The sequence below is a fragment of the Podarcis muralis genome, chromosome 2 (assembly GCF_964188315.1).
Source record: "Podarcis muralis chromosome 2, rPodMur119.hap1.1, whole genome shotgun sequence".
In the NCBI taxonomy this organism is placed as follows: domain Eukaryota; kingdom Metazoa; phylum Chordata; class Lepidosauria; order Squamata; family Lacertidae; genus Podarcis; species Podarcis muralis.
Genome location: NC_135656.1, coordinates 24,463,815 through 24,491,671, shown reverse-complemented (window position 1 = coordinate 24,491,671; position 27,857 = coordinate 24,463,815). Strand labels below are relative to the sequence as shown.

The window sequence follows — 27,857 nt, the reverse complement described above, 5'->3', positions numbered from 1 at the left end:
GGTTCAGATGTTAGGTGGATTGGGGGTGTTTCCTGCTGTTTTGGGGATCAGGAAGTGAACACCAGTGTAGGGATGGTCCCATACAATGCTAGACATGGATTGACTATTAGTGTGAGCTGCTGTTGCAGTTATTTTGTTTTGATATTAAAACCATACTGAAAAGAATATAAACTGTGGGCAAATTAAAGGGAGCACAGATGGATTAGATTCTTAAGCTGAGGAAGGGAACTCTAAGAAAAGGCATTGCCTTGTTGGATCAGATTAAAGGTCCATTAATTCAGCGGTCTGTCTCCAATACTGCCCAGATCAGTGTCTCTGGAAGTTCAAACTATGTCATAGAGAAGCTAGCTAACCCCTGTTTGTCTCCAGGCATTTGATAATTAGAAGTTTATTTCCTGTGGTCACGGAGGGTCAGAAAAGCCGGTCATGTGACATGGTATGTAAACCCTTTCTATAAACAAATCATAGGTTAAATAATTTTCAGCCAAAATGTGTAAAATCTTAGTGGAAGCACTGTCTTCTGAATGGGAAAGACTCCTTCTCTTTGGCATAGAGGCACCACAAATTAAAAGTCTCTTGTGTCTGCCCATCTGGCTTCCAGATGCGCCTGCTTCAGGACAAATTAAGGTTTCCAAGGTGAATTAGAGCCCAATAAACTAGGCTGGGCTTCTGCATGAGCATGCTAATTGTTAGATGGAACATCCCTGTGCGACATCTGCCACATTCGGACATCATGCTAAGCTTTCAGTCCTTCATGAGTCGGAATATGTGCAAGTGGCTTTCACCTGCATGCAGCCCCTTTTTGCCACTTTACTCTTCCCCTTTGTGCGAGTAGCAAAAAAAACCCACCAGGATTCCAAACATAATAATAGATTATTGTTCAGTCTAAACCTGGAATTTATGATTAAGAGCTTCCAAATGAGCCAACTTCAAAGCCCTAGTTTAAATCTTGCTTTTAATCCTGGCTTGTATGGAGCAGTAATATAACCTGGCTCACTTTCATTCCCATTTTACAGATGGAGAACTGACTCTGACTTGACCAAAACCACTCAGTAAAACCATAGCAAATGGGAGACTTAGAACCTAAACATAACACACTCCGAAGCTATGCCACAGCATCAATGTTACTACTGCTATTTGACTCTTACTTTGCATCTGCTGAGTGCTGTATAGTAGTAGTCGTCGTCGTCTTCTTTGGTGATCATTCCTAGCTGATTAAGATTGTCTTCCATAAACACGGTTTTAACAGTGAGTCCGCAAGTGACAGTGGAGACCAATTCTGGGTCCACACGTCCTTCCACAATGGGGAAATAGGTTTCTGGGCGGCAGTTGATCATAGTGAGGGTTTGCCAAATGTGCCTTCCTCTTAGCACGTTTCTCCCTTTTGTCCTGGGTTCGAGTGTCTTCAAAGCCCACGGCACTTTTGGTAAAGTCTGTTCTCCAATTGGAGCGCTCGCAGGCCAGTGTTTCGCAGTTGTCGGTGTATATACTACATTTTTTTAGATTTGCCTTGAGAGCGTCTTTAAACCTCTTTTGTTGACCACCAGCATTGCGCTTTCCATTTTTAAGTTCGGAATAGAATAGTTGCTTTGGAAGACGATAATCAGGCATCCGTATAGTATTGGGGCAGGGGAGCAACACAACCCCTAACCAAAAGCTACATTGGATGGAGAAGATAAAAGTAGAGGAAGAAGAGGTCAGGACAGTTTACATTTTAGATGTGGGTGGGAAAGGAGAATCTGGTAACTGAAAAAGTGCATGTGAGGTAAGCCTAGAAGAGAGTAAAAAAAAAGGCTTTGCTGAAGAAGTGGATTGTGAGGAGGAAATTAAAAGGAAAGAAGCAAGTGCTTCAAAAAATGTGAAGAGATTGTTCCAGGCATGAAATACCAGGGCAGAAGGTAAGAAGTTGGAAAATGAGACAGGGAGTGTCATCAGTAGCAGATGAACTTTGCTCTTGTCTAAACGTTGATGGTCCTGCTCCCATATTTGGAGCATCAGTAAATGAACGTGAGACATAGCTAGTCCCTATCTCCCACATAACTTTTTTAAACTAAGGATCCTTCTGTTACTGATTCCATTCTGTGCAGTACCTAAGATCTACAGCTTCTAATAATAGAAGTAAAGCTACCTCTGCAGCCCTTCATGTGAGCCGACGTTTTGGAGGAAATTTGCATAAGATAGAAATATCCATCCTGGGCTGTGCCATTTTAGACTGCAAGACAAAGGCTGAATGTTTGAATGGTCCCAAACATAAAACTTCCTGTACCTAAGGGCAGTAGTATGAGGGGGATGGCTAGACTGGGTAGTTTGGGGGTCAGAAGGTTTTCCCCTGGCAACTGGGTTTCCATGTGTAGCTTTTCTTGGATATTGGGGAAACATTCAGAAAAACAGCCCTCTCTACCTGCCTGGTGGAATGGTTGTATTAAATTAGGTTTTTTATAGGTTGTGTCTAATCTTAGTACTCTTTGCCCTAACAAATGCTAAATAACAGAATGGGGTTGATAAAGACCTGAACTCAGAATATGCTCTGACTTTCTGGGAAACAGAATGGTGGAGCAACATCCCTTCCCTTCCTGCTCAGATAATTCTGAGTGACAGCTTTCACAATATACCCAATGTCATCAGTATCTGGCAGCCTCCCTTGTTATGCCATTCTAGAACTGTGTTTCTCTAGAACTACTTGAAAGGCCATTGCAGTGTTTTAATTCTCTCTTGTGTCACATTTCCTGCTTTACAGGTTTGCTTCTCTTATTTATATCTGATTCATGCCTGCCAGGTTGCAAATTGCTATATAATGGTGCCATTCAGATCCCAATGGAATTGTTTGTCTGAGGTTTGGGTTGCTGGTGTGCTAAAGATCCAGTGCACATTTATTCTGAGAAGCGAAGTTGCATTTATTTTTGTGCCTACCTTTCACCCCATTGTGAGTGTAAAAAGGCTGGGGACTAGCATAGGTCAGTGGCAAGTCTTGAGTGGGGGCTTTGGAATTTGAATCTATGGCCAAGTGGGGAAATGAGGATTATGGAAAAGATCAGCAGTACCTGCGTGTCACTTTATATGCACGCACACAAAATCTCTATGTTTAGAAATGTAAAGCCTGGTAGATGAAGAAGTATCAAGTAAATTATATTGGAAGTTAAATGTGGGTTATTTGGAAAGAGACAGGAAGATGTCTCTTAACTAATATATAAATGTAATGCCTGTGTCTTATAGTTTGGGGTAGGGGAAGTAACAAGGAAGCGAGCTGCCAAACATTAGAGGACAGCATTTTGCCTATTTTGCTTTTATTACTTACCTGGTTGGATTGACTCTGAAGCCTAAATCTCGTCTTATTCCAGTAAGTATCTCTATCAGTTAAGGGAGCAATCTGACTCACACTGGCTAGCCAGCTGAGGTGCCTCAGGAAGCTAAGTCCTGCTTTGCCAGCGGAGATGGAAGTAGGCCAGCAGGTCAACATCCCACTAGACGTCCTCTGGCCCACATGTGGAAAGCTCTGCTGGAATAGGAGTTCCCATTGGTGGAGCAGGGAGAAACAGTATGCATCTGAGGTGGAAACAGAGATGTCTCATCCTAAGCCTCTTTGTTCCCTTGATATACCTCTGGAACTAAGGTGCTAGGGTAGTTACCGTATTTTTCGTCCCATAGGGCGCACCGGCCCATAGGACACACCTAGGTTTTTTTTTGGGGGGGGGAATAAAGGAAAAGATTTTCCCCATCCCTGGGCTGAAGATGGTAATAGCAACGGGATCCAATGCTCCCCGCTGTCCCCCAAGCTTGTGGGGCTGGCGCTGGGGAGAAGCGCGCTTCTCCCCAGCACCAGCCTCCAAACCAGGTCGGGGAACAGCGGGGAGGTGCGCTGTGCCTCCCCGCTGCCCCCTAAGCTTGTGGGCTGCAGGCTGCTGCCCACAAGCCTTGCGAGCCTGCGGGAACTCCTGCCGGGCTTGCAAGGCTTGCGGATAGCTTCCTGAAGCCTGGAGAGCGAGAGGGGTCGGTGCGCACTGACCCCTCTCGCTCTCCAGGCTTCAGCGAAAGCCTGCATTCGCCCCATAGGACGCACACACATTTCCCCTTCATTTTTGGAGGGGGGAAAGTGCGTCCTATAGGGCGAAAAATATGGTAATTCCCGGCCCACAGTGAGGTGGGGGGAGAGGATGTGGCAATTACTCTGCCAGCAGATCTTCTCCTTTCACCTTAGTTGATGTAAGGTAGGATTTCTCTGTTCATTGGATCCCATTGCTATTACCATCTTCAGCCCAGGGATGGGGAAAATCTTGGTGGAATTGTAACCGTGTCTACTAAAAAGTAGGTCCTACTGAGTTCAGTGGGGCTTACTCCTAGTTAGGTGTGCTTAGGATTGCAGTCATAAACTCTCTGTTGACAGATTAACATTCTAATTATATGCATGTTTAGTTGGAAGTAAATCCCACTGTATTCATTTGGGTTTAGGATTGCACCTTCTTATGCATTTTGTTACGCCTCTCTTCTTCAGTCTCCTAATTGCCTACTCATTCACAACTTCAACCACTATGTCAATATATCCGACAGGTGTGGGAGGCAAAGTAGAAAGCGTGCTAGTTAGCAAGTGTGTGTATATGTGTGAAAATTTGCTTGTTGAGCATTTGAACAAAGAGCATTGGAAGAAAACTGATAGGGGCGCTTGTATGTTATACGCAAATGTGTCGTCTTTATTTTAGGATATTTTAAGGTAATCGCGAATGAAACATTGACATGTACAACTGCTTAGATCAAGCAAGTCAGCATGACAGCAGTTAAATGTAATGCTTTGTACCTGCTCTGTGTACATTTGGCAGGGCAAGCCAACTGTTGCAGAACTGTCATCTGATAGTTTCATTGGTCACGTAAATACATAACGTGCAGGCACAGGGTTATTACGGTCTGATGGCACACGATTCTGCAAACTTTCTGCCACTGGCTTTTCAATTTCTGGATGGGATGCTGCCTATGAACTTAATATACTTGAGAGCTCTGTGTACACTGCCGAGCTCTGTGGAAGAAAGGTAGGATATAAATGTAATAAATATGTATATGTTGAGCAAACTAGCCTTCTTCTCCTGGTGGAGAAGAGGCACAGGGGCTCATCACCTGTACATTACTGATGATTGGCCATGCTGTCTGGAACTTATGGGACCTACAGGTGCCACAGCTGTGCTTTAGGTTTTTAAGCCACAGCTGAAGCAAAGTCTTAAGTACCATTTGCTGCATCTGGTTCCATTCAGTGTCATTATCATTGTCTCTTCCAGCTACCCACCTGCAGTTTTAATTTAGATTGTATGCTCCTTGGAGCAGGGACTTGTCGCTCCACTCTTTTACTGTTCTTTAAATTATGTATAGATGACTTACAAATCTATACAAATAATAATGGCTGTGATGTGTGTAATATTTGCACATCTGCTTGCTACCCTGTATCATCTTAAGTACAGATGTGCTTCTGCTTCCTCTCCCTAATACAAGCCCTTATTATCCCAGGTAAACTTCTAAAGTTTCTTAATTTTCACCCTTCCAGTTGGTTCTGCATGCTCATGGGTTAGTCTCTCGTCATAGTATCCCCGCTCCCTGTTCTGAGTACTTCCACATCTGGGTCCCTGTTGGCTTCTTAGGGCTTGGGCAGTGCTGTTCCTTTCTCTAAATCTTCCTTGGTTTTTGTAAGTAGCTTGTAACCTTTTAGCTGAGAGGTAAGATTTTTAGACTTGTAACCGTAGGCACCTTTCTGAATGAGTTCCTTAACCCATAGGTCTCTTCCCTAATCTTGCCGTCAAACCCATCAGATCCAATTTTCCTATTGCCAAACAAGCCTTCTGGTTCAGAATGTGCCAAGCTTTGACGTAATCAGTGCTTATATTATCTTTTGCAGTTCCCTGGCTATTGGAACCAGAACTGGGTACAGGCTTTTTTCCTTGAGTTCTGTGGAGCAGCTGGATCAGGTCCATGAAAGCAGTAAGTCCATTCTGTTTTGATACAACAAAATATTGGCTGATGACAGGCATTATCCTGCATTACAGCACTTTAATCTGCCTCAATGGAGCAATTCCATTTTATCATTCCTGCTAGAAAACAGATGGCATATCTTGGCTGCAGCCTTGCTTGTGTTCAAACTGCACTAGATGCAGCTGCGTTAAAGGGACAGTTGCCCACAAAGACAGCATAAAACAGTGGTGGAGATTCTTCCTTGTTTTGGACACCAGTATGAATCTAAAGCAGTCTTGAGCCTATTTGCATTAGTAGTTCAGTCCCAATCATTCTGCTGTGAGTTGGAGCAAATTAAATGCACAGCTGTGCAATCTTCACTGACCTGTGGGGATCGAGCCAACGTTTTCATATATCCAGAGCTGTATCTCCAAAGTAAAAAGGCGTGATCACTACTGGGAAAACGCAGTTGTGCGTTGCAGTAGAGAGTCTGAGAATTTAGGGGGGGAAGCTTCGATGTGAAACAATGACCTTTCTATTCCTAAAGGCAGCCCAGCTGGCCCACAGTAACCTATGTGAAGTCCGGATAGCTCAGTTGGTTAGACCATGGTGCTGATAATGCCAAGGTTGTGAGTTTGGTCCCCATATGGGACAGCTGCATATTCTTGCTATTGCAGGGGGTTAGAATAGATGATCCTCAGGGTCCCTTCCAACTCTACAATTCTATGATTCTATGTTACATGCAGATCCAGAATGTGATCTTCGTGGGTCTCTTGAAATGCTTCCCTAGCTCTTCCATAAGTGATGCTGTTGAGCTGCTTTTTAAAAAAAATGATCAGTGTGATTTGAATTAATATTTCAGTGACCCAACCAAAAGCACAGGGATCAATCACTGGGATATCCAGCATGGAATCTCCCCCGCTGCCACCCTGCAAATAGATTGCCATGCTCAGGGTATTCAGGGTTGACCTGCCCCTTCGCCCCATTTGGCTCATCATAGGCGACAGCAGAGAACTGGCTGCAAAACATGCCATTGAAGCTCAAGACCAGCCTTTTGTCAAGCATCCTCTCCTTGAAAGCCTTAAAATAAGAGGCTCTTGTTGTCACCTCAACTCTGCCTCTGCCCACCCAATGTTGAGCGATATAGATGGGACAGTTTCCTTCTCTTTAACCCAAGCCTATCATTCTGTAGTTCAAACCCGTTGCCTTTTCTGCTTTCCTTTGGTGTACAGCTGGTCCCCCTATTGCTGATGGTAGGCATGATCAAGTGGTTTTATCACTTTAATATCAATGGAAATTATATAAGTGCTGAAATGAATGACTTAAAAATGTTTACCCTTGGCTGGGTCAGGTGTTTTCCTCCATATATTTCAAAATTGCCCACACGTTTTTGCTTAATCTCGCTGCCACACACCCCTGCCCCCACCCCCGCAACCTTCAAGCCTCCTTTGCTCAAGGTTCAGTGTTTCCATGAGGTCATCGTAGAGAGGAGTAAAGCTGTGTTTTCAGGCACTTGGAATATTATGTTTCCATTAACAGCCTAAAGTGGCCTTTGCTTTGTATGCCACAGAACCACATTCTTTTTGAAGAGCTCGTAGTCACGGGCATGGTTCGGGTTGCAAACGCGGCAGGGAAATGATTTTATAAAGCGTACTTAGAAGTGCTTAAACAAGATTAGAAATTCGAAACAAAGGGGCAAAGATCAGCTTTCCACTTAAATGAAATACACATCCTGCGCTGTGGTTGCTGTCATTAGCGTTTCACTTTAAATACCTCTTTTTAAAAAGGCTTCCATTTGGCTGCATGATCTAATGCAACTTAGCAACACAAAGATATACATTTGTCAGCCAAGGTCTGCCCAGTTATTACAGGTCAGTTTAAAACTATGCTGAACTGTGTCCTTGGGTAGCACTCTGTGACCAGATTGTGACAATGTACTTCAGGGCAACCTGACCTGCCAGTTTTTTGTGTGTTTTTTTGAGCCACAAGTAAATAATTCAGCTGCTCCTTCCACAACACTGCTGAAATCCCACCTCTCCTGTCCTTTCCTGCAGTCACAAATACGGTTGATGATAATTTTTCTCTTCAGCTGTTTTTTTTAAAAAACTTTGCATATAGGAAGATCCATATTTCTACCACTTTCAGTTATAGCCTGACCCTTTGCATACTTAAAGGTAAAGGGACCCCTGACCATTAGGTCCAGTCGCGGACGACTCTGGGGTTGTGGCGCTCATCTCGCTCTATAGGCCGAGGGAGCTGGTGTTTGTCCGCAGACAGCTTCCGGGTCATGTGGCCAGCATGACTAAGTTGCTTCTGGCGAATCAGAGCAGCGCACGGAAACGCCGTTTATCTTCCCGCCAGAGCGGTACCTATTTATCTACTTGCACTTTGACGTGCTTTCGAACTGCTTGGTGGGCAGGAGCTGGGACCGAATAACAGGAGCTCACTCCGTCACGGGGATTTGAACCGCCGACCTTCTGATTGGCAAGTCCTAGGCTCTGTGGTTTAACCCACAGCGCCACCCGCACCCTTATGCATATTTACGCAGATGTAAATCTCACTATGTTCAGTGGATCCTACTCTCAATTACATTATTTAGATAATTAAATGGGTATAGATTGCATGCATATATTATATGTCTCCATTATAGCTGCCATTGGATGCCAAAGTAAACCATGGTTTAATGTTTTGAGAAAAAGCCTGTGTGACTCTTGGGCTCTTGTACAAACACCCTCCCCTTCTCTGTTGTGACTGTAAAGAGGAGATGGGAAACTCCCATTTTAGATTTACTTCAGTGAAATGTGTTGTCTGTGATTAGACTGGTTAAACTTAATTACTGCTAGCGGAATCAAGCCAGCTTCATAAACTATGGTTTGAAGTTGACTTGTTTCCATTAACAATAGTTAAGGTTAATGTGTTCATGTGTAGGTTTGGACCACGTAGCAAGCTGCAGTTAATCTAAAACGGAAGCAAAAGGGTTGTGGCCTTGGTGGAGAAGGAGAAGGAAGCGCATGCACCTGAGGCTCACTGCAATTCATTTTTGTAATGCTAAACCATGGTTTAGCACTATGTCCAAAGCAGCCTATTGTTATTCCAGTTGAAGGGTAGGCAGGGAGATCTACAGAAATATCTAAATCTCCTTTTAAGGCCATCCAGGCCTTAATACAATACAAAAAAATAAAGTAAAAAGAAGATTGTAAAAGGACAACATAAATTTCACACAAATAGAGCAGCAGCAATAAAAATCCAATTCAAAGTACCTCCCCCTTCCCCCAAAGCCTGAACAAAGAGGCTACAAGTTGTGTGAAGATGTACTTTTTGCATTCTGTAATTCTTTTATGGTGTCCCGCAACATTTCTGTTGCATTAGCTGGGAAGCAGACATTTGAACTCACACAGTCTGTGTAAGATTGTAAAAAAAAACCCTGCTTGTTTGGCTCATGCGACTAAGCAGCTGTTAGCAGAGATAGCTTGGGTGCAGGTTGACTTTGGGACTGGGGCCAGGAAGAGAACTTTATAATCTAATACTGTGTCCACTGGCCTGGAAATTTCCCCCTTTTCTCTAGTTTCAGCCTTCAGGAAGGACGGGTCATCCCTTCCAACTGTGGCTGTCAAATAGGTAAGGGATGAGATTATGTACATCTTGTCCCTTCCGTCTGGAAACCCATTTTGTTTCCTCCCACTTGACAGAGCCTTCTATCTCCAGGGAGGTTGTCTTATTTTATCAGCTTGCCTTGGGCAATTCACCTTTCCCCTTTTTGTTGGGGTGCATGTCCCCTAAACTAGGAGGAAGAAAAAAAAGTATTATAAGAGCTTATTATACCACACACCCCTCTCATAGTAGGAGAACTGGCTTTTCAAGTTAGCATCATACAGATACCGTAAAAGAAGCTGATTGTAAATTCCTTCTGGAGATGAGCCATTTGCCTCTGACTTCCTTATTCCCTGAACGTGACCTATGCGAAGTTCCGAGAGCGAAGGCTAATCTTTGGAAAACAGTTGATGACTCAGCATTTTGCCCTTTTGCATATATGATTCTCCTCCCCTTAGCAAGAGCTTTTCCATCTCTTTTCATTTCACCCCACAGATGAAATCCCGGATGTTTACATCGTAGAGCGCCTCTTCTCTAGCAGCCTGGTGGTGGTGGTGAGTCGCACAAAGCCTCGGCAGATGAACGTCTACCATTTCAAGAAAGGGACCGAAATCTGTAACTACAGTTACTCTAGCAATATCCTCTCTGTCCGGCTCAATCGGCAGGTAAGAGGTTAGGGACCTGGCTCACTCTCAAGTCATAAAGATGTGTGATCTGAATTTTCTTGCTCATACTGTTTGTGTCTTAGTCTTGCTACATCCCTTTCAGAAGAACTATTCCTCTTGGATTGCAAGTAGTTATCCATCCCCCCCCCCCAATAAAGTACTCCTTTTAACTCAGGGTCGGGGAACATTGCCAGACTCCAAGCCTCACCACCATCCCTTGCCATTTGCAGTCTACCCATCTTCTTTACATTGCAGCATCATTGCATGATTTAGGAAGCAGGAACTGCCTTAGCCCAGCCTGGCTCTGGTTCTTACTTTACAAAACCTTCATAAGAGCAAAGTTTGTTTCTCTGTGCGTGTGCTGATATTTTTCTTGATTGGACTCCTTAGTGGAAAACCTTAGTTTTGAAAATGGAAGAATCGTTTTCAATAAAGCTCCTGGGTTCCAGCACAGTTATTAGTTGCACATGTTGGCAAAACTATGCTTTGGTTTCCAAGTGGTGAGAGGTTTCGACTGGTGGGAAGAACTAACCACTCCCCACCCCTGAAATGTGAATATAGCAGATTCCTTTGGAGCAGAGGTTCTGCTACTAATCCTTGTTGGGTTGCATCTTGGCCACTGGTTGTCAGCAGTGTAGCTCCTGGCTTTTGACAAAGTGTCTCTGAGGCTTCTCTATTGCCCTGGCTAGAAGTGCAGAGTGATTCAGCTTATACCCGTATGTGCTGACATTGCATTCAGTGGTGGTTGTGCTGTAGAACATCAAGGAACTGTCTTCCTGTAAGGGACTGAAGGCCTACTTAAAACCAGTGTTTCAAACAGTGGCTAACCAGAAGCCTCTAGGAAGTTCGCAAGCAGGGCATAAAGATGGTGGTCTTTCACTGTTTGTCCTGAACATCTGGTAACCTCAGGTGTACTTTGAACATGGAGCTTCCATTTATCAATCATGCTTTTGATGGATCCAGCTTCAATGAGCTTTATCCTTTCTAAATCTAGCTTGTAGCCATCACCAAATCTGTTAATAATATGTTGCATGTACTTCCTTCTGTCTGAATCTCCTGCCAAAGATGCTCACTCTGTGACTGTAAGAGGAAAATGTCTCTATTCACTCCCTCCATGCTACATTGAATTTTATGAATATTATGCCTTGCTCCCTCAGTTGTCTTCTCACCCACCCTGTCTGCCCTAAATTGAAAAGCCTCAAATTTATTAACATTTCCTAACGGGAAAGGTACTCCACTCAGTTGATTCCTATTGTCCAAAACAAACATCCTTACTTAAACATGCATATGTATGTGCAGGTCACAGTTCTGGAGTAATGGCTGGTTTTTGTGAATTTGAATCAGAGCCTTACTTGAACCTGTTAATTAGCATGCAGGTGTAAGAGCACCAGGGATCAGGGCCTTCTTCCAAATCAGTGGTGTTGTGTCACCAGTAAAATAGATCCTGGGCTGGGTGTCAACACAGGAGATTTGTTTTGAACTCTTTGTGCTGTTCACAGCCCTCGGTGGTCACTGCACACTCTGTGCTATGTACACTTGTGTGTACATATTTGCTCAGCCCCCGCCCCCTTTAAAGATAGGTACACTGCAATTGCAACAGGTGTGTGAAGGGTTCATGGCAGAGCCAAAAAGAAAGGTTAAAGTGCTCATCCTGAAGAGGAAATGAATGTAAGATAAAGATTTGTTTTTAGGAGTTAACAGCAGGCTTTAAAAGACAAAACAGGTAGTTGAGGACTTTGCTTTTATAGGAAGTTGTGAAAGCTATGTAATTATAATTCCAAGTTAGAAAATTCAAAGCTGGCAGCTATCATTAAAGACGTCACGTTGGACTGCAGAAGAGGAAACTTTCCCAAAATGAAGGAGTTGGTGCAGAGGAAGTTGAAAGGGAAAGTCAAGAGTCAAATTTCTCCAAAACACTTGGGAGTGGTTTAAAAACTCAATGCTAGAAGCTCGACTACCATGTATGCCACAGTTCATGAAAGTTGCCACCAGGTTTTCAGCTTCCATGGTCAGTAACAGCATGCGCCTCTAAATAGCAGTTGTGTTCAGCTTCTGTTTGCGAGCTTTTCATGAGTATTTGGTTGGTCACTGTGAGAACAGAGTGCTGGACCGGATGGGCTTGATCCTGCAGGGCTCATCTTACGGTTGCCAGGGAATATCTTCAACGATAGGCATGGTGCAAACTCTTCTGTTTTCCTAGCATTAAGTATGAGGTGCATGGATTTTCTGTCTGGAAGGCATTACCGAAATGACTCAGTGTGACCACTTGGCAATGCTATGCTTGGGATTCTGTAGCTAGAAAGAGCAGAGCAGATTCTATATTCTCAAAAAGCAGAGAAGCCTTGGCTTCAAGTAGCAAAGGCTATTCCTCAAGTTAAAAAAAGAAAGAAATCAAAGTAAGTTTTTAATTCTAAAATCCTGGTTTCAAATAAATGATCAACACCTGTGATGAAGTTCTTATTAGAAATACCACTTTTTCAGTGTCTGGGGCCTCGGAGCTTCTGGTCATACACTGGCATTATTTTGGGTGCTCAGTTTTCCCCTGTGTTTAAAATACCTTCTACATAAATAACCCCTTCAGAGCACAGGCACAGTTTTCATTGGCAAAAGCTGATTGGCCAACAACAGTCTAGACTCCATCTTTAATCTTGGTTGATGCCAGATACAGGAGCAACTTGTCAGAGATGAGGTCTTGCTGCTGTTTCCAAGGTCCAAGGCTGTTTCCTCAAAGAAACAAGACCTTTTTGTTTGCACTTTGGGAATATGTTATCATTGGCTTCTTCTCTCCTGTTCAGTGGCTGTGCGCTACAATCTTATGTGTGGCCCATCAGATGTAGCTGCCATTGAATTCCCAAGTAAGTGTAGGATTTCAAACTTAGTATTGGTGGTCACCGCTGCAAGAGGTGTGGATGGGAGCATAACTTTCCAGCCAGTTAGATAATGGTTAATGCTGTGCACATTATCTTGACACCTGGAAGAATATGACAGCTAAAGCACTTTGTGTCTCTACAAAAGTAAGCCCAATTGACTTACTCTTCAGTAAGTGAGCATAGGATTGCAGCCTGAACCATCATCATCATTGATAAATGCTAGGTGCTGTATCCGGGTTATCTCAAGCTCATGTTTTGAAATACCAAATGCTATCTTTCAGCTTGTAGGACACACACTAAAAATGTAACGTTTAAATAAGCTCTGGTACCCTTACTGAAGTTTTTTCAAATTCCACCTTTTTGAGTGGATGTGATTTTAGGGGAATGGTATTTATTCCAGGTAGAGGGCCATTCAGGCAGATGTAATAGAGACTTGTACCTTAGCTTCTGGAATACGCTACTGTTTTAGTGCTGGAAGATTTGGGAAAAAGAGGTGAAATGTAATCTGTTTTAAGCTGACAGATCTCCCTCTATCACTTTGCTTCTATATCTTCCTTTAGTGCAAACAGTAGTTTATCTTAGTGATTAAGATAATTTTTCTTGATCAAACCAAGTTCAGCAGAGATCATATCTCTTTCTGTTTGTTGTGAACACCTGATGCCTTTTCTCCCAAGTAGATAGTCCGAGCCAGTCTGTGAACCTTCCCAGTGCAACTGGCATGTGCTGATGGAATGTTTTGAGGCCTATCTTATTCCTAAGCAACAACTTGTGCTTTTTTTTTGTATTTGCAGAGACTAATTGTTTGCTTGGAGGAATCTATTTATATCCATAACATTAAGGACATGAAGCTTCTGAAAACGATCTTGGACACCCCTCCAAACACAACAGGTAAGGGAATAAGCCTGGCTTTCTGCGTAAGAGAGGGGGGTGGACTTAGCGCAGCGAGCCTGGAAGCTCATTGCAGGTATCCCTATGTCACTACTATGTTGTGTCAAAAAGCCCCGTGGGGTGCATTCATTCAATGGAAAGGCTTTCTCTCACCTTTCTAACACCCTAAGGAAAGTGCTTTTGTAGCTCTCTGCTTCTTTGGGGTACCGTATTTTTCGCTCTATAAGACGCACCAGACCACAAGACGCACCTAGTTTTTGGAGGAGGAAAACAAGAAAAAAAATATTCTGAATCTCAGAAGCCAGAACAGCAAGAGGGATCGCTGCGCAGTGAAAGCAGCAATCCCTCTTGCTGTTCTGGCTTCTGTGATAGCTGCGCAGCCTGCATTCGCTCCATAAGACGCACACACATTTCCCCTTACTTTTTAGGAGGGAAAAAGTGAGTCTCATAGAACAAAAAATATGGTAACTGTTGCTTCATTCAGCAGTAGTAGCTGATAACCAGTTTAAATTGGGGCAAAATGACCTGTGGTTTTCCTTGTGCTGTGATGGTTGCAGGGTTAATAAAAAAACCAAGTACACATTTCTGGGCAATCTTGAAATTATCCTTTCAAGTGAATATGCCCTTCTTTAAGCAGCCAAATGGAGAGTGACACTTCCTTCACTCCTCAGGGATTATGTCGGAAGGTTGTAAGTGAGTGCTCAATTGGACTCAACAGCCCTGGGGCCAGACCGGTGCCTGCCAGGTGATTTAGACTGCAGCTGCCATCGGTACTAGAGTTGTAGTCCAGACCTGGGCTGTGATTTTGTTGCAGCATCTGAAGGAGACTCTTGTTTACAGAGTTTACAGAGTTGCTGTGCATCAGGCTGCTTGGTTGACCTTGGGAAAGGAATATCTTGACAGTGTTCAGTTCTCAGTTGGAGACATTAGTTAGATTTGCACTGATCTAAAAACATCAGGAGAGGGAGCTGGATGGGTTTAAGCGAACAAAATGTTTAGTTTGGTTTAGTCCATGCAATGGTAAGAAGAGTGAAGTACCTCTGGCGGATGAGGTTAATGGGATTTTTCCTACTCACCTACTTGGGTGTCTTGTTATAGAGGCATGTGACTGTTAAAAAGAAGTGGCAGAGGTTGTACATACACTCTGCCAAAAAATAAAAATAAAATCCAATTCCCCCCAATACATTAATTTCCTGTGAAGAAAATCCAGCTACTGCAATTGGAATAAATGAAAAACAATTTGCATGGCATGCCTTTGCTTACCTTGGAGTATCTTGTTCCACTTTCAGTATGAAACTTTTCAAAGAACTTGAATTGGTTGTTTAGCAAGGGAGGGCACTATGGAGAAGACTTGGGAAAACAGGACTGTTGGAGCAAGGTAAAAGTAACCAGAGGTAGAGAAGAAACTGCCTGATACCAGGTCAGGCTAATTGTCCCACAAGACCAGTATTGTCTACTCTGACTGGCAGCCCTGTGGTCTCGGGCAGATGTCTTTCCCATCATCTGATAAGCGTGGAAGCAAAGAGCTCTTGGGGACATTGAAACTAACTTCTAACCAGTGGAAGTCTTGCTGTTGGTTCCTCTTAATGCCACCAATTCCTGTGTAGTTGCTGAGATTTCATTATGCATTCCTCACTCGGCGTGTTTCCCCATACCCTTTCCTCACTCTCTTTGCACTGGGTAACAGAGCAAGAAACTTTGAATACTTAATTTGGGGGACATAATGCTGGTTCACACACTTGCCTAGCCATAGACTACGTGAGTCTCCATACAGAAAAGCCCCCTCCCCTGAGGCAATGTGTAATGCCTGCACAGTGCATATACAGTGGTACCTCAGGTTAAGAACTTAATTCGTTCTTGAGGTCCGTTCTTAACCTGAAACGGTTCTTAACCTGAGGTACCACTTTAGCTAATGAGGCCTCCCGCTGCTGCTGCACTGCCGGAGCACGATTTCTTTTCTCATCCTGAAGCAAAGTTCTTAACCTGAAGCACTTTTTCTGGTTTAGCGGAGTTTGTAACCTGAAGCGTCTGTAACCTGAAGCGTCTGTAACCCGAGGTACCACTGTACAGCCATATGGTACATTCCTAATTTGTGCTGTTTCACTTCACCGTTTGTGAAGTCCTGTATGAATTGGACACTGTGTGTAGTGCCGCACTGCGTATTGTCTCACACCTATGGTGGTTGGGTGGGTGATGTGTACCTGCTTTTCCAGCATGTACACTGTATTTTCAGCTACCTGGCTGTGTGTGTGAACCAGACCACGGGAAGCTGAGTTTTGCAGGAGATCGCGGCAGTATACTGACGGCTATCACAATCACTGCTGGCCATTCTGTATTCTGTTGCGATGGTTGTGGTCATCAACAAGCTCCTGGGCCTTTCAAGGTTTTGCAGCCCTCAAATTGCTGCAAAGCCTTAGAGTTAGGAAATCTGCCCTTTTGCTTCATCGCTTTAAGCAGCAGCCTTAGCCGGAACATTTCTGGAGAGGACTGACCACATTTTGAGCTGCAGCTGACTTTGACAAAAAGCCGCAAGGGAGAGGAAATGACAACAGCACCGTCTCCTCCCCTCGACCTGCCACCGTGCCTGTTTGTTCCCGCTTTGCTTTTGGCAGGAAGCAGCTCTCGGGCAAGTTTGGCACTTGATCCCAGCGAATGACAATCTGTTTGACACCTTCCATGTACACAGCACACTTAAAGAACAAAAGAAGACTCTCATGGGAACTAGAATAGAAGATGGGTTATGCCCCTGCATCAAGTGCCAGCAAACTAGATTTTTTTGTATCTTTCCTCCCTCCCCCAAGGAATTCCATGGAGAATAGGTGGTTCTCTTCTGCCCCCCTCAGAATGAAGTTAGAATGTAAGAAGAGCCCTGCTAGATCAAACCAAACCCTGAGACACCTTTCCTGGTCTGTCCCTGCCAACCTTTACCCCATCAGCGTGCAGGTGAGGTTGGGATTTTGTGCCCCAGAATAGATCCATTTGCATTTGCTTCCTATGAACCCCGTTATAAAGTTATAAAGCACTGAAGTTGGTTAGGCTGATGTATAGAGACGGGTCCAAGGTCACCCAGGGGAACATCATGGCTGAGAGGGGATTTGAAGTCCTACTGAAGAAACACGTGAGGAGGGAGTGTGCTTCCCCATTGGGCAACATTAGTAGAGGAAGATCACGTTCTGGATAACCCAGAATGAAGATGATGTGTTTTTTAGGGCCCTGCAAGGACAGCCAGACCAAGGTCATTTTGTTGGGCATCTGAGACGAGCTAGATAAAGTGGTGCCTTCCCCAATGCTTCCAGCCTTGACTCAGTGGGTTTCCCCACTATTTTAGGGTAGGATTCGGTTGCAAACTGGCAAATTCAGGTTGCATAATTAATTTTGATTTGGTGCTCTTGCACAGCAAGCCTGTGTCTCCAGACAGATTGGACTTCTGGTGATGATGGGGAATTGTGGGATAACAATTTCTTGATGGAGTGTCGAATAACTTCCCTGCAATCAAAGGGGAATGAATGTTCAGTGAATAACTGATGTTGCTGAACCTCCATGCATACAATGCGCAAACAAATCGGGATGAATGCTCAAGTGAACAGGTCCTCAGGAAGCAACCAATGATGCAGTTCACATGTAGCCAATAAATGCCTGGTTGGTTCCTTGGGAAGTCACTCTTGGACTCCAGATTGACCTCATTCTGGCTCTTAACAGATGGCCTCTCATGGAGATTGTGATTATATTTTTTAAATCCTCCACTACAGCTCCCAAAGGCATAAACATCCACCGGCCTGGGGCTTTGAAACAAGACAGCAGTTCATTTAAGGTTCAAAATTATTGAAAGAAGTTAATTATGCTTGCCAAAGAGGCTCCAGCATGATCATGTTTGTTCTCATTGCTTTTTTTCTTTTACTGAAGTCTCTAACTAAAATCTATAGGCCTTACTCCCAAATGCCTCTGTATTAGTTGCCGCTGAAAGGCTCTGCAGACAGGGAGACAACTCTATTCCTTTTATCACTGATACCGTTGTGACATTAAACCCATGGGCTGGCATTGTTGTGGATTTTTAAAAGCCTTATATAGATATGGAAGAGTGGTGAATTTAATTCACATGGGTGGAAGAATTGAAAGAGCAAAAGTGTGGGCTCCCAGAGGCGATATAATGGCTCCTTTGCTACACCCTAGTGTTCTGTTGCTGCACTAACGCAAGCCTTTTTTGCTTTAGGATCTCTTCCAAACCTAGCCTTGTGTTAAATAATTTTAACAATAATTTAGTAATAATAATTTTATCATTTATTATTTTATTACTTGGCTCTCTCTAGACAAATCACAAGCTGTAAACCATAGGACAAACCTTGGTTCTAGTTTATGGTTTGTTTGGAGAAAGCTAAACCACAAGCCTGGGTTTTGATTACACACTAAGCATAACCGCACTTTTGCTTAGCATAGCACAGCAGCAAAAGGATTGGGGCATAAATAGCAAAGTGGCTGCGGTGTCTCCAGGAGCCCACACATTATTGCCTTGTTCATGCCAGTCCTTGGCTTGACTTTGTGTTTCTTGCAAACCAGACCTCTATATGAGTTTTAGAAACACAATGAGGAAATTTGTTTACAGGACCTCTAACCTGTTTTTTTGAGAGCCAGGCTGGAGGTTTTGAGATATGTGGAGGTTCACATTTGTTGTCTTTGCTCTGGAGCAAAAAAATGATAAATTCTAAGTTTCCCATCTCTTCCTGTGAGTAACTTTAATGGTGGTAAGGCTGAGTGTTTGATTCTGTTCTGCTTGTGCCCTGTTGACACACTAGCAAGCCAACTCTGCTCTTGCAATGGCGACTCTTCCAGTGGGTCTGTTTTTGGAGTAAATTCCGGCCGCTTCCGGATGACCTGCTTAATGAGCATTCAGCCTGATTTGTTTGCAGAGAGATTAGCCAAAGTTGCGTCAAGCAAGTGTTACCCCAGTCTTATCAGTGCATTTTCTCATCCCTTTTCAGAAAAAGTCCAATATTTTGGGGAAGCGTGTTTGTTTTTGCCAGAGCTCTAAATCAGCTTACATGGTGCAGCCTGAATCTACGGAGATGTGATTGAATTCCACCCCTAAATAGTGACCACCTGGAAGAATCTCCATGTCTTGTTGTTAGGACTTCTTTAGTTTCCTCTAACTGCACACCTTATAAGAGCACCCTCTGGCGGTGTAGCTACTCTTTCTTATTCTGTACAAGGCTCCATATGCTTTCAAGCCTCCCACTAATGCCCTTTTCCAGTTTGCTGCTCCTAGGCCAACTGGGTTTGGTCCTGAAGCCTGTATCTCCCAGACTTTGGGGGCAGATTTGCAATCAGAATCTTCTGCTGTTACATGTTTGGCTGCTCCCTCTAGGGGAGAACATTCTGTATTTGTCCAGGTACATCCTTACCACTCACACATGGGGACAGGACCACTGTGACATTTATAAACACCGGCAAGGGTGTGTTTGCCAATAGACCTGAAGCTCTGTTCCAGGAAGGTAAAGAATGGTGTTCTCTCTTTTTTTTAGTGGAGAAATTGTGCTGTGCTGGACTAAACAGATCCCTTTGGAAAGCCCCCAGAGTAGTTTTAAGACTGTGTCTTTAGTGAGGAAGGACCATGGTTCAGTGGTAGTATATCTGCTTTGCATGCAGGAAGTTCCGGGTTCAATCCTCAACATCTCCAGATAGGACGGGAAAAGTTCCTCTCTGAAACCCCGGAAAGCTTCTGCCAGTCCGTATAGACAATACTGTGTGACATGATACAAGGCAGTTTCCTAAGTTCCTGTGTTCTATTAATCCCCCCGCTTTTGTCTACACAAAGTACAGCCCCTCCTCTGAGATCTCATGTACAGCAGGTCCTTTGTCCTAAACTGGGCTTGTTTTGCCTGGTGCAAAATCCCGCCACCCCCCATTGGCGGCTAGTGTGCAGAGATGACACCAGAATAGGCAGAGGGAGGCAACTGACTATGACCCTCAAACTTTCAAGTTAATTTAGGTCAGGGATGCACAAATACAGAATTCATGTTTGGGCTTTGCTGGCCTTTCAAGGGCTCATGGCCCAGCCAGGTGGAGGAGATGGGCAGGGTGGGGTGGGGCATTCTTTCTTTAGCGTTTGGGGTGCAAGCCCATGGCCTCTTTAGGGCTGCACATGCAGTTGATGCTCCCTCTCTAGAACAGAACATCTGGCTTAGCCCTGGTTCGGGAGAAGGATGCTCATATGAACTAGTCTCTCTTGTACTTATTCTGCACCTTTGAAATATTTTGCAAGGAAAGTCTGGAGGATTTTGTTTGTGCCGCTTGTGGAAACTAGTTCTTAGGACATCCTAGGAATAATAAAGAAGGCAGCCATTCATCTTTCTTTTTTGCAGCCTTGCACTTCGTCCCTTCACGAAGTCAACTCTGTAGACCTGAGCTCTTTCCCAGGCCCTTCACAGCTTGTTTTCCTGCTCGGCTGTCCCGGACAAAACCTCTTGCTGGGCCTGCTGACTCACAGTGCTGCTGACTGAGTTTGTTTAGCTTCGGAATTCTCTCGATCCCCAGTCATCTCCAAAGGGCTTCAGGAAATAGGCTCCGCTGAATGTTCTTTCTACAGACCACAAGCCCAGAGACTTCCTTTTCAAGATTTTTCCTGGCAGTTGTCTGGCTTGCATGCTACAAAAGCCAGTTTCTTTGTGATGTGGCGCATCCAGCTCCCTTAAAATGCATGCCTTGCAAATGTGGCACTTATCTCAGATGTTCCTTGTTTGGTGTTGGAATTGTTCTTCGTGATCTTAGTCATATATACCGACAGATGCATTCACCTTAAGCTGCTGCAGTGCTGCAGTAGTATAGCTGGAGAGGGATAGCCTACCTAGTGTTATCTACTCCTTGGAAACCTCTAGATTGGATTCCTGCAGTGTGTTGTACGTGGGGCTGCCCTTGAAAACCTGCTTGGAAAATGCAGAATTCTCACACTACTCTGTTGCATATAGCACCAATTTTGGCACAGCTGCACTGGCTACCAGTTAGTTTCTGGGATACAGTCATACCTCATGTTATGTTTGCTTCATGTTATGTTTTTTCAGGTTGCTTCCCGCGGCGACCTGGAAGTACCGGAAAGGGTTACCTCTGGGTTTCGCTTCTTGCACGTGCGCAGTAGCGCTAAATCGTGCTTCGCGCAGTAGCACCAAATCACGTGGCACACCTGCACAGATATGGCACTTCAGGTTGCGGGCTTTTCATGTTGCGAACGGGCCTCCAGAATGGATCCCGTTCACAACCAGAGGTACCACTGTAAATTTAAAGTGGTGGTTTGGAACCTAGAAAGCCTAACGTGGCTCAGGACCCCAATACCTGTCTCTTTCTACGTGAACCAACCCAGACCCTGCATTTGTCATCGGAGGCTCTTCTCCATGTGCCCCTGCAAGGGAGGAGTAGAGGGTGGAGGTTTGAGACCAGGCCTTTTGCATGGTGGCTCCCCACTTGCAAAACACTGTCCCCCAGGAGACACACCTGGCATTGTCTGCTTTTAAGTGCCAGACAGAAGCTTTTTTGGAGAGTAATTAGGTGAGTTTTGAGCTTTTTTTGTGTGCTCCCCATTTTAGTGTGGGGGGGGGGAGTGGATTTGTATTTTTGCATCCATATTTATGGACAAGTGTTTCAGGTTCTTCTTTTACAGTGGTACCTTGGGTTACATACACTTCAGGTTACATACGCTTCAGGTTACAGACTCCGCTAACCCAGAAATAGTACTTCGGGTTAAGAACTTTACTTCAGGATAAACACAGAAATCGTGCTCCGGTGGTGTGGCGGCAGCAGGAGGCCCCAATAGCTAAAGTGCTGCTTCAGATTAAGAACAGTTTCAGGTTAAGAACGGACCTCTGGAACGAATTAAGTACTTAACCCGAGGTACCACTGTACTCTTGTTCCTCTGTTTGGTTTTAATGTTTCTCATTTCTCTTCTTTCATTAAATGCTGAGATAACTTGGTGTAAAACGCTGCAGGTAAACATAGGGTGAGATTCAGCATTGTGTTCTTCCAGTTGTTTAATCTGCACAAGTATTCTAGCTTGCCAGACATAATGAGAATGCCTCTCCTTCTCTGTGCGCTGTTCTGGGGCTTCGTCTGAGCCAGTTTCAGCGGGAAGAGATGGGGGAGGGGGGTAGAGAAAGCTCCATTATACAAGTGGAAGTCCTTGTTCAGGCCTCCCTCTGACAGGGCTGGTTAGATGAATCCCACCCATAATAAATCATAAATATATGTCTGATGCAACTGTTACGCTTTTGCTTGCTATTTCTCTGTCTGGGGAAAACATGGCAACTCTGAGTAATTCTAAACGTCAGGTAGCAGCTCGGCTGCTCAGCGATGCCTCCATTCCCCACTCTGACGAAACTCAAAACCAGGGCAGGTTAACCTTTGGCCCTCCAGATGTTTTCGGACCACAGCTTCTATCATTCCTGATCATTGGCCATGCAGCCTGGGGCATGATGGGAGTTGGAGTCTGAAAGGCCCCGGGTTCCCAGTCCCTCTTCAAGATTTCCTTCCGCCATTTCTTTTCTGCCTTGCATTCTTTTTCTTTCTTTTTTTGCAGCAGAAGAGAATCAGGTGGCTGGTCGATGACAAGGGCCAGATAAATATTGCTGTTAGGAGATGCTGCCAGAGCTCTCGGTGATGTCAGACAATAGCTGTGCCGAGCAGAGGCTTTGCTGCTCTTGGGGTCTTGCCAAGGCAGCATAGCCTGGCACCAGTGTTTGTCTGAAAAACACACATGGTCCTATTTCCTGTCCAAGAGTTGTACACACCATCTCTTTGGGATGCCTTCAGCCTTTTTAATAACTCTGAAAAGGCCATCAAAGGAGGTTCCTGCCGTTTCTTGTATGTACCTGCTTACAGATCGTCTCTTCTTGTTGCTGTGATATGTCAACAGTGGCTGCAGCAGGCTTAATAAGGGGCTTCTTGGACCCAGTGAGTCTCAGTGTTTTCGTTACCACATAGAATCCTATTTTGGCATTGAGCTGTTTTGAATTAATAGATAATATTAGACTTCACATAACATTCATTTAAAAAAAGGAGTATTGTTCTTTGAAATGAAGAGCTGGTGGTAAGCCTACTCATGTCTCCTGATCTTTCCTTTGTTATTCCCAAAGTTTTTAGAGCACTTCGAAATCTCTGTGATGGAACAAGCAGTACATAATGTCATTTGGGCCTTGTTCTCACTGAGGTGTTAAATTGCACGTGGCTTGCACCTTTGACTGCAAGATGAACTGTTTAATAACAATAATAATGACAACAACCATTTTATTTATAGGCCACCCATCTGACTGGGTTGCCCCAGCCACTCTGGGAGGCACTCAGCAAAATATTAAAAACACAAGAAAGCATCAACCTTCAGAAACTTCCCTGAACAGGGCTGCTTTCAGATGTCTTCTGAAAGTCAAATGGTTGTTTATCTGCTCTCTGTGGGGAGAAAAAGAGACTCCTAAGAATAGCCAGCCTGAAGCACTACTCCCAGACACCCTAGCTAGTTAGATCTGTCTGCTGGGAAATTATTTTCTGCGATAGATCTTTCTATCCTGTGACACACACACGTAATACAGTTTGAAGTGGGACATTCATTCCAGATGTGGGCTTATTCACTTGAATGAGAGCCCGGCCTTTTGTCACTTGCCCTTTCCGAGGGGCTGCCCTTTCCGAATATCGTGACGTGGTGCCTGCCAAGGGGAGGAAGCGGACTGTGCCACAAGAAAGAAGGCCAGTATTCCAAGGGGTCGCTTTCCTGACTTCCAGCTTTACATGTTGAGTTCACTCGAGGACTCCGGGAAGCAGCGTCTGTGGGCTTTTTCTCTCATCATTGTAGAGGAAATGTTTTATGCTGCGTATGCTTCTTTCTGCCCTTCTCTGAACCCATGCTTTCCCAAAGTGGAATCCCTGGCACCGCCATGGTGTGTGTGTGTGTGTGTGTGTGTGTGTGTGTGTGTGTGTGTTTGTGTCTCTGGTTTGGGATCCCTGCCCATTCCTTACAGGCATTTAAGACTGCAACTCTGTGCTGTTGGCTTTCCTCTACCAGCATAAAGTAGTTTGGATGAAAGAAAATCAGGGTCGCCAATGCACATGCATGTGTCTGCAGAGGATGCATTTCCTGGTACCCTCAAAGTCACCCCCCTACTAAAAGAAGCATTCTATTGCAGACTGTTGAATAGGGGTGTGTGTATGATGGCCGCAACAGTTGATCAACCAATTTATGAAGGCACATTTGTCAGCCACTGAAGTATAACGTCTCCAGCTGGCCATTAGTGGTCAGTTTGTCTCCCCCTCTGGTTTTTCAGGGAGGGAGACCCCCGGGGGAACTTTTGAAAAGGGACTTGCATTGTGTCATCCCTAATCTGAACCCATTTTGGGCGGAAGAGAGCCAGTTTGTTTGTTTGCAACCTTTTCCAAAAATAAAAAATGACTAGGCAGATTAAAAAATGTAGTGAAGATGCAATGATGATAGGGAAAGACATTTTCTCTTCTTCTTTACAAGAAAATGGCAGCCCCTTGGAAAAGCTTGCTGGGGGATGGCCAGGGCTGTACAGTGGTACCTTGGGCTAATGACTTAATTCATTCTGGAGGTCTGTTCTTAACCTGAAACTGTTCTTAACCTGAAGCACCACTTCAGCTAATGGGGCATCCCACTGCCGCCACACCACCGGCGCACGATTTCTGTTCTCATCCTGAAGCAAAGTTCTTAACCTGAGGTACTATTTCTGGGTTAGCGGAGTCTGTAACCTGAAGCGTGTGTAACCCAAGGTACCACTGTATAGAGAAGTGTCTGCCTGTCATCTCTAATGATGGGGGAGGTTTAGCATTGCTAGCCTCCATTCAGAAATCTGTGGAGGCAGGGGCAATAATGGCAAGGCTGTTCTCACTGTGTGTTAGTGGCAAGTTTTCCATGTCATTCCAGGTGTATGCAAGATGCTTAGCAGCGGCTGCCTTAGGGGTCTTGGTTATCTGTTTCCACCTGCAAGAGTCAAAGGAAAACCACTTGCGTCTTCCCTGCACAGCAACAAATGCTCTCACTGTCCTCCACATCCAAAGGAACTCATTGTTTTCCCATTTTGCACACCACACCATGAAAATCGCCCTTGCCAACAGCTTTCTGAAGGATTCCGGGGCTATCTCTCTGGTGATCTCCAAAACAGAAAGGCTGCGCCGTTTTTAAGGGCATAATATGAAGCAAGGGGCTGGTTTGTGTAAAAAAAAAAGGGGGGGAGACGGGGAGCGATTGAGAATGGGGTGTTTTATTGACAAAATAGTCTTTTTGTATTGTGCATGGAGCTGTGCCCTCACTTGCCTGCAGGTGTCGCCAGAGTCAGAGAGATTTCCTGTTGCAGGTGAGGAGTCACCTCAGCCTGCATCTAGGAAAAAAACACACGAGGCACTACACTTCTGTAAAACAAGAAAATCCTTAATAAAATATTTTTTTTAAAAAAAGCAAACCTTTTCAGCAGGGGGCCGGTCCACTGTCCCTCAGACCTTGTGGGGGGCCAGACTATATTTTGAAAAAAAATATATGAACGAATTCCTATGCCCCACAAATAACCCAGAGATGCATTTTAAATAAAAGCACACATTTTACTCATCTAAAAACACGCTGATTCCCAGACTGTCTGCGGGCCAGATCCGGCCCTTGGGCCTTAGTTTGCCTACCCATGTTCTAGGCCATGGGTAGGCAAACTAAGGCCCGGGGGCCGGATCTGGCCCAATCGCCTTCTAAATCCGGCCCACGGACGGTTCAGTAATCAGCATGTTTTTACATGAGTAGAATGTGTCCTTTTATTTAAAATGCATCTCTGGGTTATTTGTGGGGCATAGGAATTCATTCATTTTTTTCTTCAAAATATAACCCGCCCCCCCCCCACAAGGTCTGAGGGACAGTGGACCAGTCACCTGCTGAAAGAGTTTGCTGACCCCTGATCTAGAAGTGCCAGCAATGGGACCAGTTGCATTTTCCCCAGCAGGAAGCTCTCTCCTTCTGCCGCCGTCCATAAAACACCCTGCCCATACCATGAGCTCAGCATCTCTGCCTGACAATGCAATTTGTTTCCCTCCACCTCTAGGTTTGTGTGCACTTTCTATCAACCATTCCAATTCCTACTTGGCATACCCCGGCAGCACGACCGTCGGCGAGATTGTGCTGTACGACGGAAATAATTTGGTAGGTAGAAAGGAATCTCGCAATCTGAGCTCTGGGGGCCCATGTTCTCTGGAACTGTTTCACTTCAACAGGTCCTAAATATTCTTTTAAATCAGGCTCCTGGAGCATGGGGAACCTACCTTATACCAAGTCAGACCAAGGGTTTGTGTAGCTCAGGCTTGTCTGCAATAGCTGGCAGTGTCTTCTCTTTTTTGCCATTTTTTTCCCTTTTCAGTTTAAATTAACATCAAATTAATTCAGATTTAAAAGTTGACTTCCTGTCCCACCCTTATTTGCCGCTCAATGTTACAAGTATTTCCAAATTGCATTTTAAAAAAACGTATGTTTTTATTTGGAAATTCATTTGTAATTTTCACTTTTACAAATTTTTCAAATTCACCAAAAAAAACTGCATTAATCATTGACTTCCCCTCCCCCTTTTCATGGTTTCTAGTTATCCTCTGCTGCTGCGTATTCTAGTTACTCCGCATTATTTCTTTCCCATTTTATCTCAGCTTAATTTATACTACTAGATTTACTCTAATCCTGCTAACGTTTTAATTTGTTTACAGTGATTCTTCAAATATTCTACAAACAATTTCCAGTCTTCCTTAAATTCTCTTTCTTCCTGATCTCTTCTTCTGCTGGTTAGGCTTGCCGTTTCTACATATTCCATCAATTTTGTATGCCATTCCTTCTTCTTTGGTATCCTTCCCTCCCTCCATTTAAAAAAATCTAACATATTGTAGCATTTACCCCCTCCTCTTCATTTCCCCATGGCTGCTCTTTTTCACTTCCTGCTAGACCTTTACTTACCGTATTTTTCGCACCATAGGGCGCACCGGACCATAGGGCGCACCCAGTTTTTAGGGGGGGAAATCAAGAAAAAAATCTCCCCCCCCCCCAGCCCCAAAGAGCAGCGTACAGGGTGCGCACAACCTCTCCCTGCCGGAGGGGTTGCGAGCAGCTATGGAGCAAGCCAAGTTTTGGCTTCCCCTTTAGCCCCATGCAGCCTCTCCTTGCCGGGAGACGCTGCACAGGGCTAAAGAAGCCATAGCCCCATGCAGCCTCTCCTTGCGGAGGGGTTGCGCGCGGCTATGGAAGAAGGCAAGGCAGCGAGCGGGATGGATCCCGCTCGCTGTTTTGCCTTCCCCTTTAGCCCCGCGCAGCCTCTCCTTGCGGAGGGGTTGCGCGCGGCTATGGAAGAAGGCAAGGCAGCGAGCGGGATGGATCCCGCTCGCTGTTTTGCCTTCCCCTTTAGCACCGCGCAGCCTCTCCTTGCGGAGGGGTTGCGCGCGGCTATGGAAGAAGGCAAGGCAGCAAGCGGGATGGATCCCGCTCGCTGTTTTGCCTTCCCCTTTAGCCCCGCGCAGCCTCTCCTTGCGGAGGGGTTGCGCGCGGCTATGGAAGAAGGCAAGGCAGCGAGCGGGATGGATCCCGCTCGCTGTTTTGCCTTCCCCTTTAGCCCCGCGCAGCCTCTCCTTGCGGAGGGGTTGCGCGCGGCTATGGAAGAAGGCAAGGCAGCGAGCGGGATGGATCCCGCTCGCTGTTTTGCCTTCTCCTTTAGCCCCGCGCAGCCTCTCCTTGCGGAGGGGTTGCGCGCGGCTATGGAAGAAGGCAAGGCAGCGAGCGGGATGGATCCTGCTCGCTGTTTTGCCTTCCCCTTTAGCCCCGCGCAGCCTCTCCTTGCCGGGAGATGCTGTGCAGGGCTTTCCTGGCTTTTCTGGGAGGTGGGGGAATTCCCCCACCTCCCGCAAAACCGGCAGAAGCCGCGCG

The 27,857-nt window shown here is 45.0% G+C and overlaps 1 protein-coding gene across 4 annotated transcripts in view; it reads left to right on the top strand.

Moving 5' to 3' along the window:
- WIPI1 (WD repeat domain, phosphoinositide interacting 1) overlaps positions 1-27,857 on the top strand; it is a 49,840-nt gene that overhangs the window by 4,327 nt on the left and 17,656 nt on the right. For 3 of the 4 annotated variants that reach the window (XR_003704449.2, XM_028713421.2, XM_028713409.2), the window contains exons 2-5: positions 5,873-5,955; positions 10,012-10,181; positions 13,843-13,939; positions 26,005-26,102. Coding sequence is in view for 3 of the 4 variants with exons in the window: in XM_028713421.2 (XP_028569254.2) it covers positions 5,873-5,955; positions 10,012-10,181; positions 13,843-13,939; positions 26,005-26,102 (448 nt within the window). In the remaining variant the exon portion in view is untranslated. The remainder of the gene's footprint in view (positions 1-5,872; positions 5,956-10,011; positions 10,182-13,842; positions 13,940-26,004; positions 26,103-27,857) is intronic. The other variant, XM_028713439.2, reaches the window with a different exon arrangement.